This window comes from Cydia pomonella, chromosome 5 (assembly GCF_033807575.1).
Source record: "Cydia pomonella isolate Wapato2018A chromosome 5, ilCydPomo1, whole genome shotgun sequence".
Taxonomy (NCBI): domain Eukaryota; kingdom Metazoa; phylum Arthropoda; class Insecta; order Lepidoptera; family Tortricidae; genus Cydia; species Cydia pomonella.
This window is the reverse complement of record NC_084707.1, coordinates 9,865,051-9,887,313: the sequence shown is the minus strand read 5'-3', so window position 1 is coordinate 9,887,313 and position 22,263 is coordinate 9,865,051. Positions and strand designations below refer to the sequence as shown.

General features: G+C 35.8%; 1 protein-coding gene across 1 annotated transcript in view; it reads right to left on the bottom strand.

Annotated features, from left to right (window-relative positions):
* Positions 1 to 16,762, bottom strand: part of LOC133517692 (long-chain fatty acid transport protein 4-like) — a 28,840-nt gene extending 12,078 nt beyond the window's left edge. Inside the window, exons 1-2 of the mRNA XM_061851059.1 lie at positions 16,431 to 16,762; positions 225 to 386 (exon numbers count right to left, since the gene is read on the bottom strand). Coding sequence (XP_061707043.1) covers positions 225 to 290 — 66 coding nt within the window. The 5' untranslated portion in view covers positions 291 to 386; positions 16,431 to 16,762. The remainder of the gene's footprint in view (positions 1 to 224; positions 387 to 16,430) is intronic.
* Between the last annotated feature and the right edge of the window lie 5,501 nt (positions 16,763 to 22,263).

The window sequence follows — 22,263 nt, the reverse complement described above, 5'->3', positions numbered from 1 at the left end:
TAGATAATTTATCAATTGAAATGTAAACGGTGTCAACTTTTCTTCTGTGTAGAATCTTCGGATAGAAATAGCTTAAAATAATTTAAACGAACAGAATCAAAGTAGTTAAGGTAAAATTATAAAGTCGCATCTGAGTAGGTATATTTTTTAATTTTTTTTTATAGAAAGAAATTTATAAATTCATTTTTGGTGGGCCATAGGCCTTGGGCACCTCTTGCGCTTACCTCTTTCAGATGGATTCCATTAGTCTTGTTCATATTGTCGTCGACAATCGCCTCTGTGCTCGACATGGTTGCGAGTCACTCCACTTCGCACTTTACAGGATATGCTAGGTACTTCTAAATATTATGCATTGGAACCTCTCATTGATTGGATCTCATTAAATCCTGAAACAAAAGAATTAAATTTGACAATAGGGTAACTACTATTGTAACTTGTAACAATTTTCTAGGATTGGTGCCTATTTACTTATAAGTAAATAGGGTGTGCTCCCGCTACTGGTTTTCTATACAATATCAGTCTTGATACCGGGAATTACCGGGAATAGCCTAACAATAGGCCCGGGGAACATAATAAATCCCCTAATAGTACCTTAGGTATAAGTACCTACTTACAGAACATAAAAACACATTAAATGTTCGATATGTCACACAAAAAATAGTTTCAATAGGTATTTTACCTATCCACTCATCATAATAAAATATTATTTAAGTATCTTCGAATCGCGTATTGACCTCATCGAAGCTGTAGCATTTATAATATTATTAGAGCTCTACTCTCAACACATATCTTTGAATTGAAGTGTCTGAAAACTACCTACTACGTTTCATTTTCTTGAGGGTGTTAACTGGGACTTGCCTGTTTGCCTACTTCTGTATTTATCCTGTGCATGTTCAAAATATAGAACATTATTCTTTTTTATTAGGGTTCCGTAGTCAACTAGGAACCCTTATAGTTTCGCCATGTCCGTCTGTCTGTCTGTCTGTCTGTCTGTCTGTCCGAGGCTTTGCTCCGTGGTCGTTAGTGCTAGAAAGCTGAGATTTGGCATGGATATATAAATCAATAAAGCCGACAAAGTCGTACAATAAAATCTAATTTTTTTTTTGTAGGGTACCTCCCCTACACGTAAAGGGGGGGTGAAATTTTTTTTTCGCTTCAACTCTAGAGTGTGGGTATCGTTGGAAAGGTCTTTCAAAAGAGATAATCGCTCCGTAAGAAAAAAAAAATGTGTCCCCCCTCTCTAACTTTTGAACCAAAGATCCAAAAAATATGAAAAAAATCGTGGAAGTAGAGCTTAAGAAAAACATTAAATGAAAACTATAGCGGACATGATCAGTTTAGCTGTTTTTGAGTTATCGTAAAAAGTTTTCCCTTCATAGTAAAAAGACTTACTTTAATTAGGTACTAATTATGCAAATTTGCCTATTTGTTTAACTCGGGTGAAAGGTACCGTTTCATCCCTTGGTTAACAATTTACTATACTTTAAGCTCCAGTTTAGCTTATTGTGACGGAAGAGTAACTACGGAACCCTACACTAAGCGTGGCCCGACATGCTCTTGTTCTTACTTCATTCTATACATACACTACAGTTAATTGTTAAACCAGTATTTCTGAAGGGACTACGCCAAGAGTGCGGGAAAGCATGACAATTAACCGTGAAAATACGGTGTTTAAAATGAAAACAAGTTGTACAATGGCTTGGAAATTGTAGTTAACGTGATCGTATTTTATTTACTGTATATACATATACGGAATATATTTAGCACATATTAGGTAACCTGCATTCAAGGTGACGGCCTTAATAATCCGAAGGTCACATATCAAGCGGGACCGCGATGACGTACAATACAATAACATTATAGGCACTAGTGAAAGGACCGCGGGTCGACAACCTATCCACCATAACATTTCACTGTCACGCAAGCGCTAGCAAAAGAAATGGTGACTTTCTCATCAATCTGTGTCCAACTCTGGCGGAATATTATACCTTATACATAATATATAAAATGATTTTCCTGTAGCTCACTGTTACAGCTATCTACATAACCGGATTTTTTATCCCACCGAAGAATACTGTTAGGTATACTGTTAGGTATACGAGTAGGAAGTACCCGAACACAAGGTCTTGTATATAATACAGATCCAATAATCATTGTTCCTAAGTCAATAGTATTTGTAGTTATACGTACTGTGTTATTATATCCCGCATATAGTTCAGAAACTAAATTGTCAATGTAGTTATTTTCCCTGCCCTAGGTACCTATTCTGTATTCTTTTACGCACCCCTCAATCCCACGAGGTAAGAACGAGGCGACAATAAAAACATAAGAAAGAAGCACTGTGCTGAAGTCATTGAGACCGTTAACTTTATTTTCATTTTCAAAGCCTTTCAAGATTTGTGCCTAATTACTCAAGTGCGTGTCGATCTAGAGTAACTTAACTAGGCTATACGAAAAGCTCGTACTTAATTCGTTTTCAATTGGTTGCTAAGTACCTACCCGTTTTTCATCCATAAACCGTTAAAACTATTTTTCATTCCAGAATATCTATTATGGAGGTATACGTAGAACAGTTGTAGCTTAAGCCACAAACACTGTATTTTGTTTAATATTACTTTAATTTCGTTAAGACCAACTTTAAGAAAAAACAATATTTGTCTTACTCCGGTCCGGATGTCGATGTCGTTTCGTTTTAAATGTTTGTTCCGTTTCTTTCGCAACATAAAAGATAAAATAAAAGCAATAACAAAAAGCAAATTTATACAAAAACAAGTAAATCAATTATTTGCATTGTATGTTTAAAAAGGATTAGACCAATATAAGTCTGCAACGATTTTGATAGCACACGCAGTGCAAGTGTTACTTATACGTCATAATTTCATAGAAGTTTGAAGTTCAAAATAACACTTGCTGCGTGTGCTATCAAAATCGTTGCGGATTTGTCTTGGTCTGACTCTATTTCAGTATGGAAATAAATGAATTTTTAGTTTGGCATTTTCAAGGATATTTTCATGAAATCACCATAAATTCTCTATTCTTAGTATTCTTGGCTAGAGTACACTCGTACTCTAGAATGGGTAATAGTACTACTCAGTAATATTAAATAGGAGCGAGTACTTACTTGCGTACTACCTTCGCGACTTGTTTTGCTATTATGTATAATTGAAACATGCTGTAATGTTTGCAATACCTAAGTACTCAATTAACCTACTGTGCGAAGTGTACATAAATACTTAACACGCTTTGTAAATTAAGGTAGTTACTCTATCATGTTGATTTTTTTAACAATGTGATGTGTACAGAGGCAGCTGTTGCTGCCACACTTGTCGTTGACATTAAGTACATACATCACAGTGACATTATTAATACTAGAGAACCTCAAGATGATTAAAAGGCTGTTTCAACTAATGTTTCTTATTTAACAATTATCAATATTATCATGAAGCTTTGTTTGTATTTGTACAGTCAGCTGCCAAGATCTACGTTAATAATAGTAATTTAAGTGTGAATTTTTTGCTGTTGGCTGTATACTTTGGTATTTCTGCACCTTCCTTGTACCAAAGTGTAAATTAGCTAAGTCGTTGTTTGGACGCAGGGCGTTTGCCTTAATTTGAAGAACAACTTTCGGGTAATCAAATACTGAGTTATTTACTAAAGGACAACACTGTATCATTATTAGCACGCTAAAGAATTTTATTTGGGTTGCGTTGTGTGCCTACCTTCGCGTATTTTTATACCATTCATTAAACCAATTGTATTACAACTGACAATTGCTTTGCATGATGATTTATAATTAATAAGTACTTAATTTACCTATGCATAAATATTGACAAAATTAGTTATTATAACCAAGTTCAATAAAATTGTGAATGGACGAAACAAGAAGTTAAGTGAGTTGATGTCTTCATAAATGATGGATGAGGTGTTATTAATTTTGCCTAAATACTTAATTCCTTATTTAGGAATGTAAAAACACTTACAAAACAAAATACATTATAAAAAACCTAACCTAGGGTGCCGCCACCAGCAGCGGGGCAGGGCCCAAGCTGCCGGTGGTCATTATCAAGTCATTATACTCATTGTTATATTCCAACTACAGATTTATTCGACTTGAGTGAATGCAGTCAATATATTGATTATTTAATTCTACCATGATAGCGATATTGATCACGTAATGAAGCAAAGATCTTAGAAACTATGACTTTCTCTGATGCTAGGTACTCGAACTACCAACGTGTTAATTTTATATCTTCCAACTTTCTCAGTACCTTGTGGCTTTCAATCCGTCCGACATGAATATCTAGTCATTCACAGGCATTCATTGTCCGCAATCCGCAACTAAGTGAATATAATGAAACATTAACATTATTGCATAACTTGTCATGATATGATATTTTGGCGTTTATATAATTATTTATCTCATGATAATTATAACTAACATTTTGAGCAGTAAAGATGTATAATGGCGTTATTCATAAGTTTATCAACTCTAACACGCTATTTGTCCCTCTATCATTTCGGCATTTGTGTTTGTTAGAAAGCAACAATTAACAAAGGTTTGCTAATTTATGTGAATAAGAGTCTGACTGGGAGTTAACTAGTTATTATACTACCTATACATAAACATATTTGCAACTTTCAAATTGTATGGGCAAAACCATTATTTTTTCGTTTTTGTTAGGTTAGGTAAAATATTTACTGAATCTCTCTCATCTAACTGTTTATTCCGGTCACAGTCATAACTACTGCTTAGCCAGTTCCTCTTTCTGACTTTTCCTCCTCCACTTCACATGGCTATCGGTATCCTCTTTTGCGAGTTCTTTGGCAGCAGCAGCACGCATGTCTTGTCCAGGAACTCGCAACTTTCCGCCAGGGCACTTTTGGGCATTTCCTTCAAGTGGACCCAGGCTAGCAGCAACATGTTACTCATATAACTTGTTAGTTTTCGCAAAACGTGACGATTCCACAACAATATTAGTGTACAATCGCCATCAGATATATCGTAACGGCCAAAATGGTCACAAATATCTAAACAAAGTCTCTATTATCAAGACGTTAAAGTGCAAGTTCAGATATTTTTGAGCTCCCTTGCCGTAATTTATTTGCATTAAACATTACCAGGTACAAGGTGTTAAGAATTACTTATAGTGGTAGGTTTATTACAGGCTTAAACCTCATTTGGTATGCAAAAGGGTAACTAAAACTAATATTTTAACTAAATGTATCATTGTTTTATTGCAGAGTACTTAAGGTTATTCGATAGAGATGATAATAATCAAATTTTTATCCAATTCCTTAGTTTTCGTCTTGCACTTTTCGCTTTTGTCATACACATTGTAAGCAAGTATAAGTAGGTATGTATTATATTTTGATGAAGTGGAAGTTACCGACTCATGAAAAGATTACTATTGTTGACCCTTGGCATGCCCATTGCTGGACATTGTAAAAGTGTTAGTCACATTCGGCATGATAGGCCATTAGTATGCAACTCAACCCTAAGGTTAAAGCCATCCCGTTAGCAGTTAGCGCCTTTGTGCCTTTAAAAACAAAGTAATTGTCTATACATAAATTTAGAATATAAGAATTTGCTAAACGAACGATGATGAAGTGCGATTTTTAACCTGCAATCTGTGTCTTTTCCTTAAAGATTTTAAACGATTTCCAACTCTACCTATTATCATGTCTGGACGTACCATATAAAAATACTATCAACATTAGAAGTTGTACAAGAGTACCTATTATTTCATTATTTTGCTTCTAAGTTGTTTGTAAATAATAGACATTGTAAACATCTAGTTAATGGTAATTTGTAAATTGACTTCTAAATTTAACACAAAAGATCAGATATTTCAAGTCCGCAGTAAAGCATGTATGTACCTAATACAATAGGCTTACAATTGACAACATTTCATAATTTGTTAAGAGGGCTAAATCGAAAACCATATAGGTACTTAAATATGCTTTCTGTATGTAATATGTTTTTACCCTTAAATTTCTTAGAAAATCGCGAAAAAGTGTAAATTGGAAGTGAGATGTCATTACTACGGCTGTCAAATGGCTTTTCAAATATCATTGTCAGTTATCACGTGTCTTTGTTTTTTGTTTCTTCGCTGGCTCTTTCGTTCAGTAAAACATTCTTTTAGCTTCTCAGCCATAGTAATGACGTCATACTATACTACACTTACGACCCTTTGGAATTCGCTACTTTTAGATTTGATATTATTAAATGAAAAGTTGGTTTACAGGTGAAATAAAAAAAGCGGCCAAGTGCGAGTCGGACTCGCGCATGAAGGGTTCCGTACCATTTATGACGTATTAAAGAAAAATCTACTTACTAGATCTCGTTCAACATTTTACCACTTTGGATACACGTTTTACCACTTTGGAAGTGTCTCTCGCGCAAACTATTCAGTTTAGAACAAAATGATATCAGAAACCTCAATATCATTTTTGAAGACCTATCCGTAGATACCCCACGCGTATGGGCTAGATGAAAAAAAAAAATATTTTTATTTTATGACTTATTAAAAAAACTACTTACTAGATCTCGTTCAAACCAATTTTCGGTGGAAGTTTGCATGGTAATGTATATCATATATTTTTTTTTGATTTTTCATTCTGTTATTTTAGAAGTTACACACATTTTTTCACTTTGGAAGTGTCTCTCGCGCAAACTGTTCAGTTTAGAAAAAAATGATATTAGGAACCTAAATATCATTTTTGAAGACCTATCCATAGATACCCCACACGTATGGGTTTGATGAAAAATTTTTTTTTTTTATATTTTATGACGTATTAAAAAAAACTACTTATTCGATCTCGTTCAAACCAATTTTCGGTGGAAGTTTGCATGGCAATGTATATCATATATTTTTATTAGATTTTTCATTCTGTTATTTTAGAAGTTACGGGGGGGGGGGACACATTTTACCACTTTGAAAGTGTCTCTCGCGCAAACTATTCAGTTTAGAAAAAAATGATATTAGAAACCTCAATATCATTTTTAAAGACCTATCCATAGATACCCCACACGTATGGGTTTGATGAAAATAGTACATTACGATACAAGTGCGAAAAATAGGAATTTCGAAACGAGTGGCGATAAATTAAAACACGACCGAAGGGAGTGTTTTAAATCGACACGAGTTGCGAATTACCTATTCGCACATGTATCGTACAACGTTTTACAGTACATATGGCCCTTTAAATGTTCGACACAGTAACGTAATATGCTACTTCTCGCACTAGTGCTATAAAGTAGCCCCATATGTACTGTAAAAGATTTTTTGAGTTTCAGTTCTAAGTATGGGGAACCCCCAAAATTTATTGCTTTTTTTCTATTTTTGTGTAGAAATCCTAATGCGGTTCATAGAATACATCTACTTACCAAGTTTGAACAGTATAGCCCTTATAGTTTCGGAAAAAAGTGGCTGTGACATAATCGGACAGACAGACGGACATGACGAATCTATAAGGGTTCCGGTTTTTGCCATTTGGCTACGGAACCCTAAAAACACGTACAGGTACAGGTAGGTACCTTACTTAATTTTTTTTTTTCAAACAATATAAAATAGCCCACTTGAACATTTTTAATGTTTTCATTTGTTAGTTAGGCATTTTAATTTACCAAGAAAACCGGACAAATGCGAGTTGGACTCGCCCACCGAGGGCTCCGTACTTTTTTAGTATTTATTGTTATAGCGGCAACAGAAATACATCATCTGTGAAAATTTCATTTGTCTGGTCTGTTCTATCACGGTTCATGAGATACAGCCTGGTGACAGACGGACAGACAGACAAACAGACAGACGGACGGACAGCAGAGTCTTAGTAATAGGGTTCCGTTTTATCCTTTAAGTACGGAACCCTATAATACGATTTTCTTAAATGACATAATCAAAAGCCGGTCTTTTCGTATATTCCGGTTCGAGTACGAGGGCCATGACAAAAAAAATTTGATACTCTATGCTCATTTGTTTTATTCTGGCATGTTATACACCACCAGAAAGGCTGGTTATTCAGTTATAAATTAAAAAAAATGGAAGACCCGGTTAGCCAGTCATCTTTAAAAAAACCGAATGTATCTGGCGGGAATTCGCCGCAACGATGGAGCTCACTCGACGTGATTTTCGGGTTAGGATTAATTATGACTTCAAAAAATATTGAAAGCCTCAAGAATGTTTTAAACTTTCAGTTATAACTTTCGGTGAATCTGCAACAGTTTTTAATTGGTTTTCTGGATTTGAAAGAGGGCGGGGTAGTTTTGAAGATGAGCCGGAGAGGGGTGGCCACCAACCGCAGTTATTCATGAAAATGTGCATGATGTAGAAAAATTATTCGTGAGAACGGGCAAATTGTATACGTAGAGCTTGAGTGAGAAATTAAATTATTTGGATGAATTTGTGATGTGACTAATTATAGTTGTATAATTGTAAATTTTAATGTTTTAGTCTTTCATATTCTGATCTAAGTTGTAACTAATTAATTTTACTATATTGTAATTTACTTTTTTGGCATGTAATCCGACTTTATGTAACAAATGACTATGACTGTTCAATGTATCAGCAGTATTACAAACAATTATTAACGATATCAGCTGTCTCGTCGTAAGCGTTGTTCGAGATGGGCGCCTCACAAATTCAACGACTTGCAGGAAGAGGATCGCCTAGATTGATGTAAATTTATGATAGAAAAGTGGGCGCGGTGCTGGCGAGAAAAAAAAACGTGTAAGAAACATGGTTATATAACTGCGATCCTGAAACAATGCGGCAGTCGACGGTATGGAGATAGAGTACGGTATATAGAGCTGACTCTAACAAAATGTCGCCGAGCGCGCAGCTCACAGAAACAAATGTTTACCTCATTCTTCTGCAAGATGGGACATATTGCTACCGTCCTGCTGGAGGACCAACAAACATTTAACTCGAAATCGTATATCACCGTTTGTGTCCCAAAAGTATTAAAATTATCAGTTTGGTGAGTCAAGCGGCCGAAGTCAGGATCCCGGCACTTGCTGTGATCTTCACTTGTTTCCGAAAATTAAAGAAAAGTTAAGAGGAAAGCGGTATGGCAGAAAAAAGATGCTTATTACTATGACATTTCGGAGGTGTCTAAAGAAGAGTGGTCGTCGCTATTTTCTAAGTGGTTTACATTAAACGGGCAGAAAAATGTATACGTGTTCATGATGAATACTTTGAAAAAATACATACCTGTATTAAAGAATAAACATTATATTTTTTGAGTATCTAAATTCTTTTGGCATGACCCTCGTAAGCGGTAACATCCCACCATCAACTAGTTGCCAAAGTTTAAGGTCAATTAGACAAAAAATCAAAACTCAAGTCTGCGCGCAGATTTTTATAATTAAGAGCCCTTATTCCTTGGAGCGTTCTCCGATTTCACGAAATAACGCTCGATAGATGGCGTTGGCGCTCGGTACGCGAGCGCCGGCAACGCGACGCGCGTTTCAATGCAGACTAGAATAATCTTGATAGTTTTCAATATAATGTCAAGCAACATTAATTTTAGTGTTATATGATATCATATGGGCACACTTTATTTTATTTTATATGCACAGTAGTTTTTTTTATGTACACTACTACTAAGTGTACAGACTACAGAGTGTACTATAACCCTTGCTCTTTATTCTGTCTCTTTCACACCAATGGAAAATGAAAAAGTTAGTAAATGACTGCAGGTATAAATAAAGTATATTAGTGCGATAGAGAGACAGATAGTGTTTCGTTGTCGTGACGTAAAAGATTGTCATGTTGGCTATGCACCCATGGCGCCTAGCCAACATGACCATCGATTGCGCATGTTAGTGCTATAGAGAGACAGTAGTGTTTCGTTGTCGTATCATAAACAATTTGCATGTTGGCTACGCACCCATGATACCTAGCCAAGAAGCCAATCGATTGCACATATTAGTGCGATAGAGAGACAGATAGTGTTTCCTTGTCGTATCGTAAACGTTTGGCATGGTGGCTACGCACCCATGCTGCCTAGTCAAGATGCCAATCGTTTGCGCACATTAGTGCTATAGAGTTTCAGTTTTATTTGAAACTCCTGACTCCATGATGAGAACTTGGACTTCATCCGGGTCAAAAATAATAATGCAAACCCTAACGTAATTTCAAGTAAAAATGCGTTTTTCAGAATATCGCCGCCAAATAACACTAAACCCTACTCATAGTGTTGTGTTCCTGCCGGTGAGTAAGGTTGCCAGAGCTCAACGAGGGGAGGGAGGGGGTTAGGGTCGGCAACGCGCATGTAACTCCTCTGGAGTTGCAGGCATACATAGGCTACGGATACTGCTTACAATCAGGCGGGCCGTAAGCTTGTTTGCCACCGACGTAGTATAAAAAAGGACCACTGAAAATCCATCGATAAGCGAGTCTGTTGTTAAGCATAGTGTAAAAAATGAACTTTTATTAAGATTTTCTAATCGCAGTATATAGCACTTCTCGGAACTCCGTAGCTGATTACGAACGTAACGAATGCCTTACAATCGAGCACAGGTCCGTCCTCTAAGCGCGCTCCGCGCGGACTGAGAGCGGGGCGTCGCTGCTGCGTGATTTATACGTGTTTAAAAAAAATATAAATTTACGGCAATGTAGGTCCCATAGTTATGTTTTTTTTTTTATAGGTTAACATAAAGTTACAGTTTGCTATAATATTATTTTTAAAGCAAAATATGCGTACAATTTGCGGAAAAAAAATATAATAAAACCCTGTTTTCGCCAAAAAAATGAAGAAAACTCGGAAGGTTATTTATCAGTTTTTTCAAATGAATCTTCGATTGTTCATCATTCCAGCCCCTCGTACGAGATATGTTGAATTAAATTGTAGTCATTCATCTACCAAATGATTCTTGTTTACAGCAAAATTGAGAACCGAAACGCCACATCTCACTGCAAAATTTGGAAAAGACTCCCAAAAAAACTCATTAAAAAAGAGGTTTAAAAGAGAAAATTAAAATTTGAACTGTTGGAGCCGCTAGTTTAGGAAACGATTATTTAAGTACGTTACCAGTTTTTAAATAAATACTAATAGTTACGTCGTAATCTTGAATGAAAAAGGAAGCATTTTACAAAATACGCTCGTCTGTAGGAATAAGGACTCTTAATGCAACCACGTGTAACCAAAGCGTCAATACATAAATTACGAAAGCATAGATATTATCCAAGTCTCATCTATAATATTTCTGGAAACCATTAAGGCGCAGTAGGTTCAGAAAAAACAGTTTTTAAAAAGTCATAGAGTTTTTTTGGATCACAATACTGCTGCCATAAATTAAATAATCAATCTTTCTCGAAGGACTGCATCGATTCAAATCCTGAGTTATTTACTTTCCCTTTATAGAAAAAAAATCGCGCATTTTAAAGATGTGTAACTGATTAGGCACAAAAGCTAAAAATATGATAATTGCTTCTAAAAATCGGCAATGTCATATTTAAGGGAATGTATCGATTACTTTTTTATTTAAACATTTAAAAACATGAAATCCGCGCTCCTGGGCACGCACTTTCATCTCGCTCACGCTTACCTGAGATAGAGAGAGTAACACGAACTTACTGGGCCTTAAAGACCAAATCATATTTTCTTCTTAGATACCCTTTCTACAATAGTTGCAGTTTTCGCAAAAGATACCTACGAACCACTGCCACTGACCACGAACAATCTAGTTTCTCGTAGGTATCATGAAGTGGTAAAAACTAGTTACATGGCTTAAGACGAAACCAAAATAAAATCAAATCTAAACAACTTCAGTTAACAATCAGCGATGGAAATACATGTCGTGTTTCGTAAACTGAAATTACGTCCGCCGCGGTGCACGCACTACACCGCAATTTACAAAGTGGGTGCATGATAATTTAAGGTATCTAATACGAGTCATTACTCGGGGAAGCCGTTCTGGAGGTCAGTAGTAAAACTTAGCTATTGCAGTTACTCTACTGAGCGCGTTCGAGAGTTCCAGTATAAATAATTTTTGATTACGTAGTTGTTTCGGATAGCAACGTCAAGTTATGACCATACTTATGCTTACAGCCGAGACAATGTTTTGTAAATTAGACTCATGTTGAGAGATACTGGCTACGCTTGGTTGAAATTTAGAAGATTATAAAGCACGCTCCACATATCATTGGGAATGCCACACATAGAACATAGAGCCTTTCATATAGGTATGCAGTTTTACGATATCGTCTTTTCCGCACAGGTGCGAAATTTTTGTAACTATGTTAACCTCTAGCCAAGATGTTAATCGTACATCGACAAACGCCAAACGAAAAGAAAAAACGTATCGGGAAGACATGCTACGAATAGTCACGTGTCTATTTCCATACATTATTTAAGGCTTGATTGGCGTTTTTAAATAAATAAATATTACAGGACATTATTACACAAATTGACTAAAGTCCCACAGTAAGCTCAAATAAGGCTTGTGTTGAGGGTACTTTGACAACGATACATATAATATATAAATATTTATAAATACTTAAATACATAGAAAACACCCATGACTCAGGAACAAATAGCCATGCTCATCACACGAATAAATGCCCTTACCAGGATTTGAACCCGGGACCATCAGCTTCGTAGGCAGGGTCACTACCCACTAGGCCAAACCAGTCGTCATAACAACGATTGTCATCTTGTCTAGGCCCCTTAGGGTTATTATTATTTAGGTACCTAATAATAATGTTTTCGGCGTCTTGCAAAGTTGCAAGCCGCACCGCAATGTCCGCAATCCGGCCCCAGCTTCTTGTCCCATCTTCCGTACCTCAACCTACTCCGTACACATTAATCCTGTTTACTTCCATTCGAGAGTGACCATTATTTGGCCTTGTCACTAGTAACATGTTTTCTTTTTGGGGACTTTCGTACTTATTACAAATGCTGCCACTCAAGGTAAAAGGTACTAATTGAGAATATATTCAAATGAGAATAGCAGTTATAAAGCAATATATGAAACTTTTATCGAATTACTCAAGACGCTTTATCTAGGTACACCTAGTTACGGTCATAAACATTTAACTATCCATATATACATAGATATAAAATAAATATAACACTGTCTGTAAATAGGGTATGAAATTATCCGGATATGGATTCGGATGCGCGGATCTTCCCGTACTTTTTAGATCCTTCGTGCAAACCCTACCTAAGTATTTGAAAATATTGAAACTCCACATCCTGTATTTAAAGATAATAAAACCGTTCAGGTGATTCAGCAAGGAAGGATAATATAAGTAATTATTAAAGGTACAGTTCTGTCAAATGCACCAACCTCTTTTTTTTGGAAGACGGTTAAAAAATGTTGTACTCGTACCACATTGTTCATTAATCGCTGACTGGTTTTGCCCACTATTATGTTTTTTTATGGCAGCGGAGCCATGCCATCAGGGCAATTAATCCATCGCTGTTTTTGCCCACATCAATTGAATTGAATTATTCAAAATAAAAAATAGTTTCGTGATGCCGGTTGAATAAGATGCTCAACTAATCAGAAAAATATGGTATGCAAAATTATCATTTTATATTTCGTGTAAAATATGTATATGCGGATGTTGGCTATGTGCCTAATTATTCAAATGACGTTTTTGATTTAAGAATGGCATTAACCTTATCGCGCAGACTAACGTTGCCGAGTTTTGCATTTATAGTTTCGCTGTATCTACAGCAATGTTGTCAGCCTTAGATTTACCATTATTTGTGTTTAAGATATAAAAGTGATAGCGAATATCTATATATATTAAATTAATATCTATATTAAATCCCTTAATATCTATATTAGCAGGGCTATTTATTGTTATAAAGAGGTAGAAAAAAAACGAGTAAATACCCGCAAATTTGACAATAGGTAGGTACTTATTAGGGTTTGCACAATGGATTTGAAATGTATGGGAAGATCCGCGTATCGGATAATTTTCTACATTTCGGATCCGGATTGCAAACCCTATAGGTACTCAATCAATAAATTTTTAGATGTTATGGCATCTGTCCATCGGGACAACTCGGTTCAAGTTCGGTTGCATGTCTTCCTGTACTGTACTGCACCCACCGTAGGTATGTTTTGTGATCGCTGAATTGTCAAACGTCAACTTTTGACAATGCAAGTTACCTTATAATTTACGGAGCCATACAGCACCATCTCGTTAAAACTGTTAAATTCGAAGCACAAAATTGTCTTAAACTTTACACATTTTGTCACGATGAATCGATTTTTTAGATTAGGTACCCAGTGAACCCGCGTGAATTATGATTATGACACTATTATTTTTTATCATATTAATATTTATAATATCGAACCTCAAATTAATAGCAATATGCGATATTTTCCTTTCGATACGCCATCACTGTTCTACAAGCAGTGTTGTTTCGTAACAATCGCACGGCGACGCAGCATACCACATAGTATAATAAGTATTGTCATATCGGATCGGGCGGATATCGGATCGGTCATACTATTGAACCATTTTTTATACAATCCAGACTATATTAGATTAAAATTTCTACGGAACCCATAGTTCGGATTCGCACTTGGTTTATTTTTCTATCACCTCACCTGCAATTCTGCTATATAACGTAACCTTTACTACCCATTTAATGATATTAAGATGTTAATTTTATATATTTTTAAGGATAATAAGTTAATGATTAGATTGCTATGATGAATTAGTCACCTATCTATCGATAAATTCAATGCGGATGTAGATTTGCGAACATATTGGAAGTGTATGAGATTGTATTTCATAATCATATAGGCACGAAGTACGAGAACTTATGTGCATAAATGGACTGTCATTAATTCATTCTCATCAATCATCTCTCATCCGCGATTGATTCTCAGCATACAGTTAGGTATTACGTATTCAAAAACATATAATTTTTGTACAAGTATGAGGTGATTATGCTGCATGTGTCTCTGTATTTTTGACCATTGCATCATTTGCAAATAATAAAAACTAATGAAAAATATAGGTAGGTACCGCGAACATGATTGGTCCAGCCGTTTTTGAGTTGTTGCAAAAAGTCCTCTCTTCTTGGTAAAAGACGTATAAAGCGCTGCGAAGTTACTCCCTTAAATGCTTGTAATACATGTACATGATACTTACTAATAGCCACCGTTAAGCCTATTCTGATAAAATGGTAACTCGAAACCCTACACTCAGCATGGTCCGACATGTTCTTGGCCGATCTTTATTGTGTTTCCCTACTGTTTTGATATTCATGTACGTAATAAGAATATTAGGAGGAAACATTAGTGGTTATTTTTCCATACAAACGTTCTCGACATTTTCCTCTCTGGATTTTGACCCTAGAAAAATATTTTTTACATGAGTTCAATATTACCAGTGCCTGTGTTTTGCTTTTTTGATATTCTTGTTTTTATAAGAACTAGGTTACCTACTTTAAAGAAACGCTAATAACGGCCAAATAAATGTGCCGTAAACAGACGCCTAGCATACATAATCGGGAACAATAAACGCAAAAATCAAAACGATCAGTCTCAGATAATTTATTTCTCATTACGTTCCCAAAATTTCGTTAGGAGTCTCTCGGAGGAGGATAATGTCGAGAACGAAACCTAGATTTCTGAGATTTTTACGCAGGATTTTTCACCTAAGCTGCAGTTGCTCTTATCACACTTAAATTTAGGAGCCGCCCTAATAGTCAGCGCGTCGGATATTATTCTGAGAAGGGGCTCAATGGTATTTCCTCTTGAAACCTAAGCCGACCTGTTAAAAAAATTGAACCGTAATACGATTACTTTCCTCTATTTTCATACTATTTTCCTCTTACCATAATCAAAGATATTTACACCCCATGTACTTTTGAATCCCTTGCTAAGCTCAAGATTCTAACCGACGGGACACAAAATAAGCACTCGAAGATATATCAACCTTTGCTCTCTTGTTGTCCAAATAACTATTTATACTTCTGGTATTCGATACGCTTTTAGCGTCTTCGATTTTTTTAGTAGGTACATACAAAATATCTCTTATCCATTATTAAGAGGCCTACTCTCGGCAAATAAAGAGCCCCAAGCAAATGTTGATGCAATTCATTATTGGGTAACCTTGCTCAAGTAACCCACTGACATAAAATATGATGTCGAGACGGCTCAGTTCGACGCATCTCACCATCAGAACAGGTCACCATTAGTTTGAATGCACAGTTTTGTGTGTTTTAACTTTTAACTTACCTTCCAATTTTTAAAGCTAATTTTCTTAATATCAGTCAAATTGACAAATTCTGAAAAATATGCGTTTCATCTATTTTTAACATGCTTAATTAACTTTACTGGCAAGTAAATAATAAAACACAATATATTAACATTTTGTTAGTTTTGTTTGTTTTGCATCTTCTAACCTACCAAGATAATATCAAAAAAATATATAAATTAACCAAACTCATAAACTTACCAATTTTTCCAATATGCGAAAAATCTTCCAAATCACGTTTAGAAATCGATATAAAATTTCAAAGGGAAATCAAATTCCACAGTCGCGTAACATCCGTCAGAACGGCACGGTTGCGGATCGCGCGTTGTACGGTGTACGCAGCCGGTGGTTCGAGCGGCCCGCGTGCTTGTGATGCGCGGCGGAAACTCGGGCCCGGTGTGGGGTGCTGATTGTGCGATAATGCCCGTGAAATACTGTTGCACAGATTGTTTACAGTAGCGCAGATCAAACCTGTGCATAGCTTACCCAGCGCAACGTAAAAACTAATATGTACCATGAAACTGATATGATATTCAAACATAATAATTATTATAATATATTTAGTCCATAAATATTCAATAATATATGAATATATATATTAAATTTAGTCCATTAAATTATTTTGGTACACCAACCCTTCAGGGCAAAGTTGGATTGTTTCACGGGCCGTCCTACCTATCTACTATCTATAGTATTTTTGAAACTGCTTGGGAAATGTCATCTCCATACAATTTATAATTTTAAAACGCAAAATTCGCAAAACATACTATAATTGTGATTGGGTACAGATCGCAAGATATTAATGACATGTACATATAATGACTATAATGAGTATTTACTAGTTGTAGTGATGTTAAACTATGGGGTTTTGTAAACACACGTAAGTATCATAAGGTCCATACTAAACACTCGTTTACAATAACTTTGGGCACTTACAGAATTCCAAAACATAACAATCCTTTGTCACATGTTTAATACGAATTGGATGTTATGTATGCAATGGCAAATGAATGAAACGTAGCCACAACGTAGCATTCAGCAATCAGCAACATAGTGACGTGCATCGTTACTGCAGATCTTCAGGATCGTAAAATCATGATCTTAATATGAAACTTAAGATACATACAATGAAGCGCATTGTATTCTTTTACCTACTTGCTTAACCTTTGAAATATGTCTGTTAAACTCTTCAACATCTCAGACGACATACCTATCTCCTTACAATAGTAGATTGTGTCACACGGGAGCAGAATTATGATATATTTACGGCGAGGGCGGACATTTAATCCTAAACAAAACGAAGGATTCTATGATAGAGTCCCGAGTGTAGCGAGGGATTATAGATTCCTAAAATAGAATCCCGTGCGTAGTGAGGGATTCAAGTGTTAACGCCCAACGTGGAAATAATTTTGCAACCTGTGACACATACTGCTTTTCACATCACCTACGAGGAAATTATTATGTTTCAAAATGTAATTATATAAAATATCAAAATGTTATTTACGGTAAAAAAAATTAATGCCAATTAAAACAAAATAGTGCCCTAGAACATAAAAGTGGCACTATTATTCCTTCTAGCAGGGAGGAAAAGTGACACTTTGGTCTCTCCTATCAGGGAAAAAAAAGCCTTTTTCCGAATAGGTGATGTGAAAAAACTGTTTCCTCATACAATTCAAGCAGGTATATCTTATACACACGCCTAACAACAATGAAAATCAACGGTACCTATGGAAAAAATTGACGCAGAAACCTATAAGAATAAAGAAGTGGCAGGTTCCTCATCTATGCTCACTTAGGTGCTACTTTTTGTAGAAGACTTAGTAGACTTGTCAACTATTATGATGATCTTAAAACGTTTGTTCTACTTATTGCTCTAATCTGTCTTTTGCGCCCCGTGGGACAAAGACACAGGTGGTTCTCTCCATTGACGTGAAGTGTGCCGTCGCCGTCGAGAAAAAGGCAAAAGCACTCTGCGACTAGAAAGCCGCTAAACGTCGCTGATGGATAAGTATGATATTAAGTATATGAAACTCTCTCTGACGCGATGCGCGGCAAGAAATAATAGCATCTGATGATGTGATAGATTCATCAATCTTGTTGACATACATATGTGGTATTAATAGTTTAGGTAGTCATTTGAATTGTTGTAATGTTATTCTTATGAACTCTTGAACATCTCGTACACGTGATGGTTAAAGGTCTCAATCTAATTGTTCAACGTTATTCAAGACAATAACGGTAAAAATATTCATAAACGTGCGGTGGCATCATGGTTCCATTTTTATCACTTGTCACTATGCCCGTCACTTTCGCGCTTACATACTTGTTAGAACGTGACAGGCATGGCGACAAATGATAAGGAGCCGACCATCTTAGCCCTACGGCTGCGAATGATAGCAGAACATAAAACAATGTGGATAATTCGTTATAATGAAACAAACAAAATATTTGCATTAGTATTATCTACAAATTATCATTTGATAACCGCATTAAGAGACTAAGTGACAGGCAAATCAAATTGATCAGAGTATTATTTATATGCCTAACCGAAGATTATGTTTAATACCTAATCTAAATACTTATCTGACTTACCTCTTACCTTACCTCCCATGGGTTGTCATTATAAATTATAAGCGAATTTAAAATGTAGATCGGAGAAATAAGTAGGCACAGTAAGGTCCATAGTAGATGATACAGCTGATAGAAAAACGCGTCAAAAGTATCTACTATCCTTTATTACTTTCGTGATAGAGTTTCGCATTCAAAAGTACCTACCTGCCACGTTAATTATTTTACATAGGTACAGATCTATGGTACAAATAGACATATCTCCATCTCATATAGATCTATAGACCACTCTCTAAATAAAAATGATGTTCCGGATCTGGCAGTCACGGTTGGCCCAAGAATTACTCGCGCTCGCCCATTAAAGATGCCTGCATGGCCTGTGCCACACTCACACGAGTCACACGTGACAAATGACAGTGGAAGGAACAGCAAGTCATGTTTGGTCTAACGACCGTCCTTGTCAGTCCATCTTTATCAACTGAATGGGTTAACTCCGGTACCTTAGTGACCTCCAGGAAGCATTTCTGAGGCGCGGATCCATTTTGTTTAGGCATTGATATTTGCGACATGATCGTCATATTCCCAAGAAAATAATTTATTTTGGGGATAGGATATTCAAAGAAGCACCTAAAAAAACTTAGGTCACACGTAAAAAGAATAAAATTAATTTCAAGCGAATTATTTAAAGAGGTAGGTTTAAAGTAGACGAGGTTAACAAAGAGACTGCTGATGTGCACACTCGACAGCTTTGCGAGGCAATTTGCAGTTGTTAGATTAAACACCTAATTAATGAATTTTTGGTTTGCCTACCGTCCCTGCAAATGACCATTGGAACTATAAAATACCTATAAGCTTGCAATTCTGAACGATACGCTGCACAAGTTCAAAGATCATAATAGTTTAATGGACTTTAGATTTATTGGGGATACCCACCAACTTTAAAAAAACCCTGCCGTAATAGTATTTCGATAACTCATTAACTTAACGATGCAATAATCAAGTTTCAAGTCAAGTGATTGAGCGATAGAACGGTAAAAAGTGTCACAGAAGGGTCACCGAAAGTTTCAAACAAATATCCCTAGTGATAGCTGGTCTGGTACCTAGATCTGTATCTACACGTCTATAATACATCGCGACACGTGATAGTTTAGTTAGAATTGAATGATTACAGTCTAATTGAGACAAAATCGCTGCTGGTACAAAATATTCCAGCCGAAAATTTAACAGGTAAAGTAGATGGCGCTGCACGGCGCTTGATATTTAGCTGCAACATTTAGCACTATAGTGTCTTGATTTCAGGAGTATGAGAACTCCATTCAGTTTACAGTAGAAATACAGCTACTCTTTAGGAATTTATGCATTGAGTTACTCAAACATATAGGTGAGAAATTAAATAATAATGCTTCACAAATTAGATCATTATTAACTTGTGTATTTCGCGCGGTAAATAAGGCGGATATTTTTTTTTTATAACAAAGTACCTAACCCTGAAATTCTTGCAAATCGTTACATGCGTTTTAGAAAATAAAATACATAGCAAAAAATATATACTCGAACGTTATTTTTGCCTTATCTACGATAGATATATTTTTGACGTCAATAGATAACTGTAAACAGTAACATTTTGTTTGGTAATATTACGGCACTTTATCATTTAATAGTAGATAAGTGGCTTATAATTGTTTTCTTATAATTATGCCTGCAGTATAGGTATTTCTGGACCGATACTACTCTGCTGTTGCAGAGTTCCATGGGTGACGGTAATAGCTTACCACCCGAGTGACTATCCTCGGACTAGAAGCCTGTGGCATTTTTCCCTACTGTACCTAGGTTTAAAAATGTGAATAAATTTAAATACGTTACGCGTACGGCGTTGGCTGCACAGGCCCTACCGCGAAAAACGTAAATAAGATTTCCTTATCTGCCTCTCTACCGCTCGAATATACAAGAGCAATAGAGAGGCAGAATACGTAATTTCGTTTTTCGCGGTAGGCTCTCTGGTCTGGTGTTGCTACTGATAACGATCCTCGAAATAAATCGAAACATGTCAAGAGATAATAGAGCCTTATTCTTAAAACTTTGCGAGCCTGAATTAAGCTGAGCCTTGTAGGTAATCGTTTATGAGTAACGCCATTAGTAGACAGAGAAGAGAGTTAGCCCCGGAAATACTACATAATAATGTGAGCAACGAAAGTTGATAGTTTTCTATACGATTACTGAATCCAGGGGTCTGGTTGCAGTTTATCAATGTAGGACAGAGAATGCAGAATGTGGTTTGGTGTAGGTACTATTAAGGTGTCCCCCTTAATAGTATATCAATATTTAATTTGAATATACCTAACATTGCCAGGTTACGGTCTAGCTGAAGGCTTGACTGTTTGAAACTGTTTTGTATTACGTTAACTAAGTAAAAATATAATATATAAACTAGATATATATATTCGAAATATGTACATTTGCAAAAGCCCATAGCCATCTTTTCTTACAAGCCAAAGAACGACACACAAAACTAAACCTCCGACAGAATAACAACCTCGCGTTACCCACATCCAATCTAACATTAGGTATATCATTCAGGACCTCACATGATGTGCGTTAAAATATATAACAAAATTCCACAAGCAATAAAATCAATAGCAAAACCTAAATCATTTGAAACCGCCTTAAATAATTATTTATTGGATAAGCTGTTTCCCGCGACTTCGTACGCGTGGATTTGTATATTGGTGGTTATATACATGAGCGTAGAACATTATGCAGCAAAAGGTAGCAGCAGGGACGGTTAATCACTTGTTAATAATTACACAACGCATGAGATTTGTCTGACATAAGCTACGAAGTTTCAAGCCCCTAAGTGAAAAAAATTGTTCTCGATATAATCCCTCTCAAACCCTTAAGATTTTCAAGTCCACTATTCCAATCGAATGCAAACTTTTTTTCTCCAATCTAGGGGATTAATACAAACTTTCAATGAACGCCATTTTAATTTTAACTCCCTTTGGGAATTAATTTCTAAAAACGCTGTAATTACTTTTATTGTTTCCTATTATTGTGTCTTTTTACGACATTTCAAGATCACTATTTACAAAAAATTTCGTTCCCGATTCCCGATGCAAACTTACAACCCTTTTTTCGCTAACTAACGAATTTTCAAAAAAGGTGATATGTATCAGTTTTTGTCTTTTTGAATATAGAGGTAATGCCCATTTACCCAGTTTCAACTTCTTAGCTTAAAAGAAAACTCGTACCACATATAAACTTCTATCACCTTTTTAACCCCCTTAGGTGTTGAATTATCAAGAACATTAAAATCACTTTTTTTTTCTTCCATTATGTTTTTCTATGAAGTTTTGAAGCATTTGTAATGGATTCAAACTTTCAACCCCTATTTTTGTTTTATTCTAATAGTATGCCCAAATACAAAGTTTCAAGTCCCGCACTCAGAAAAATGTTTGACGTCCATACA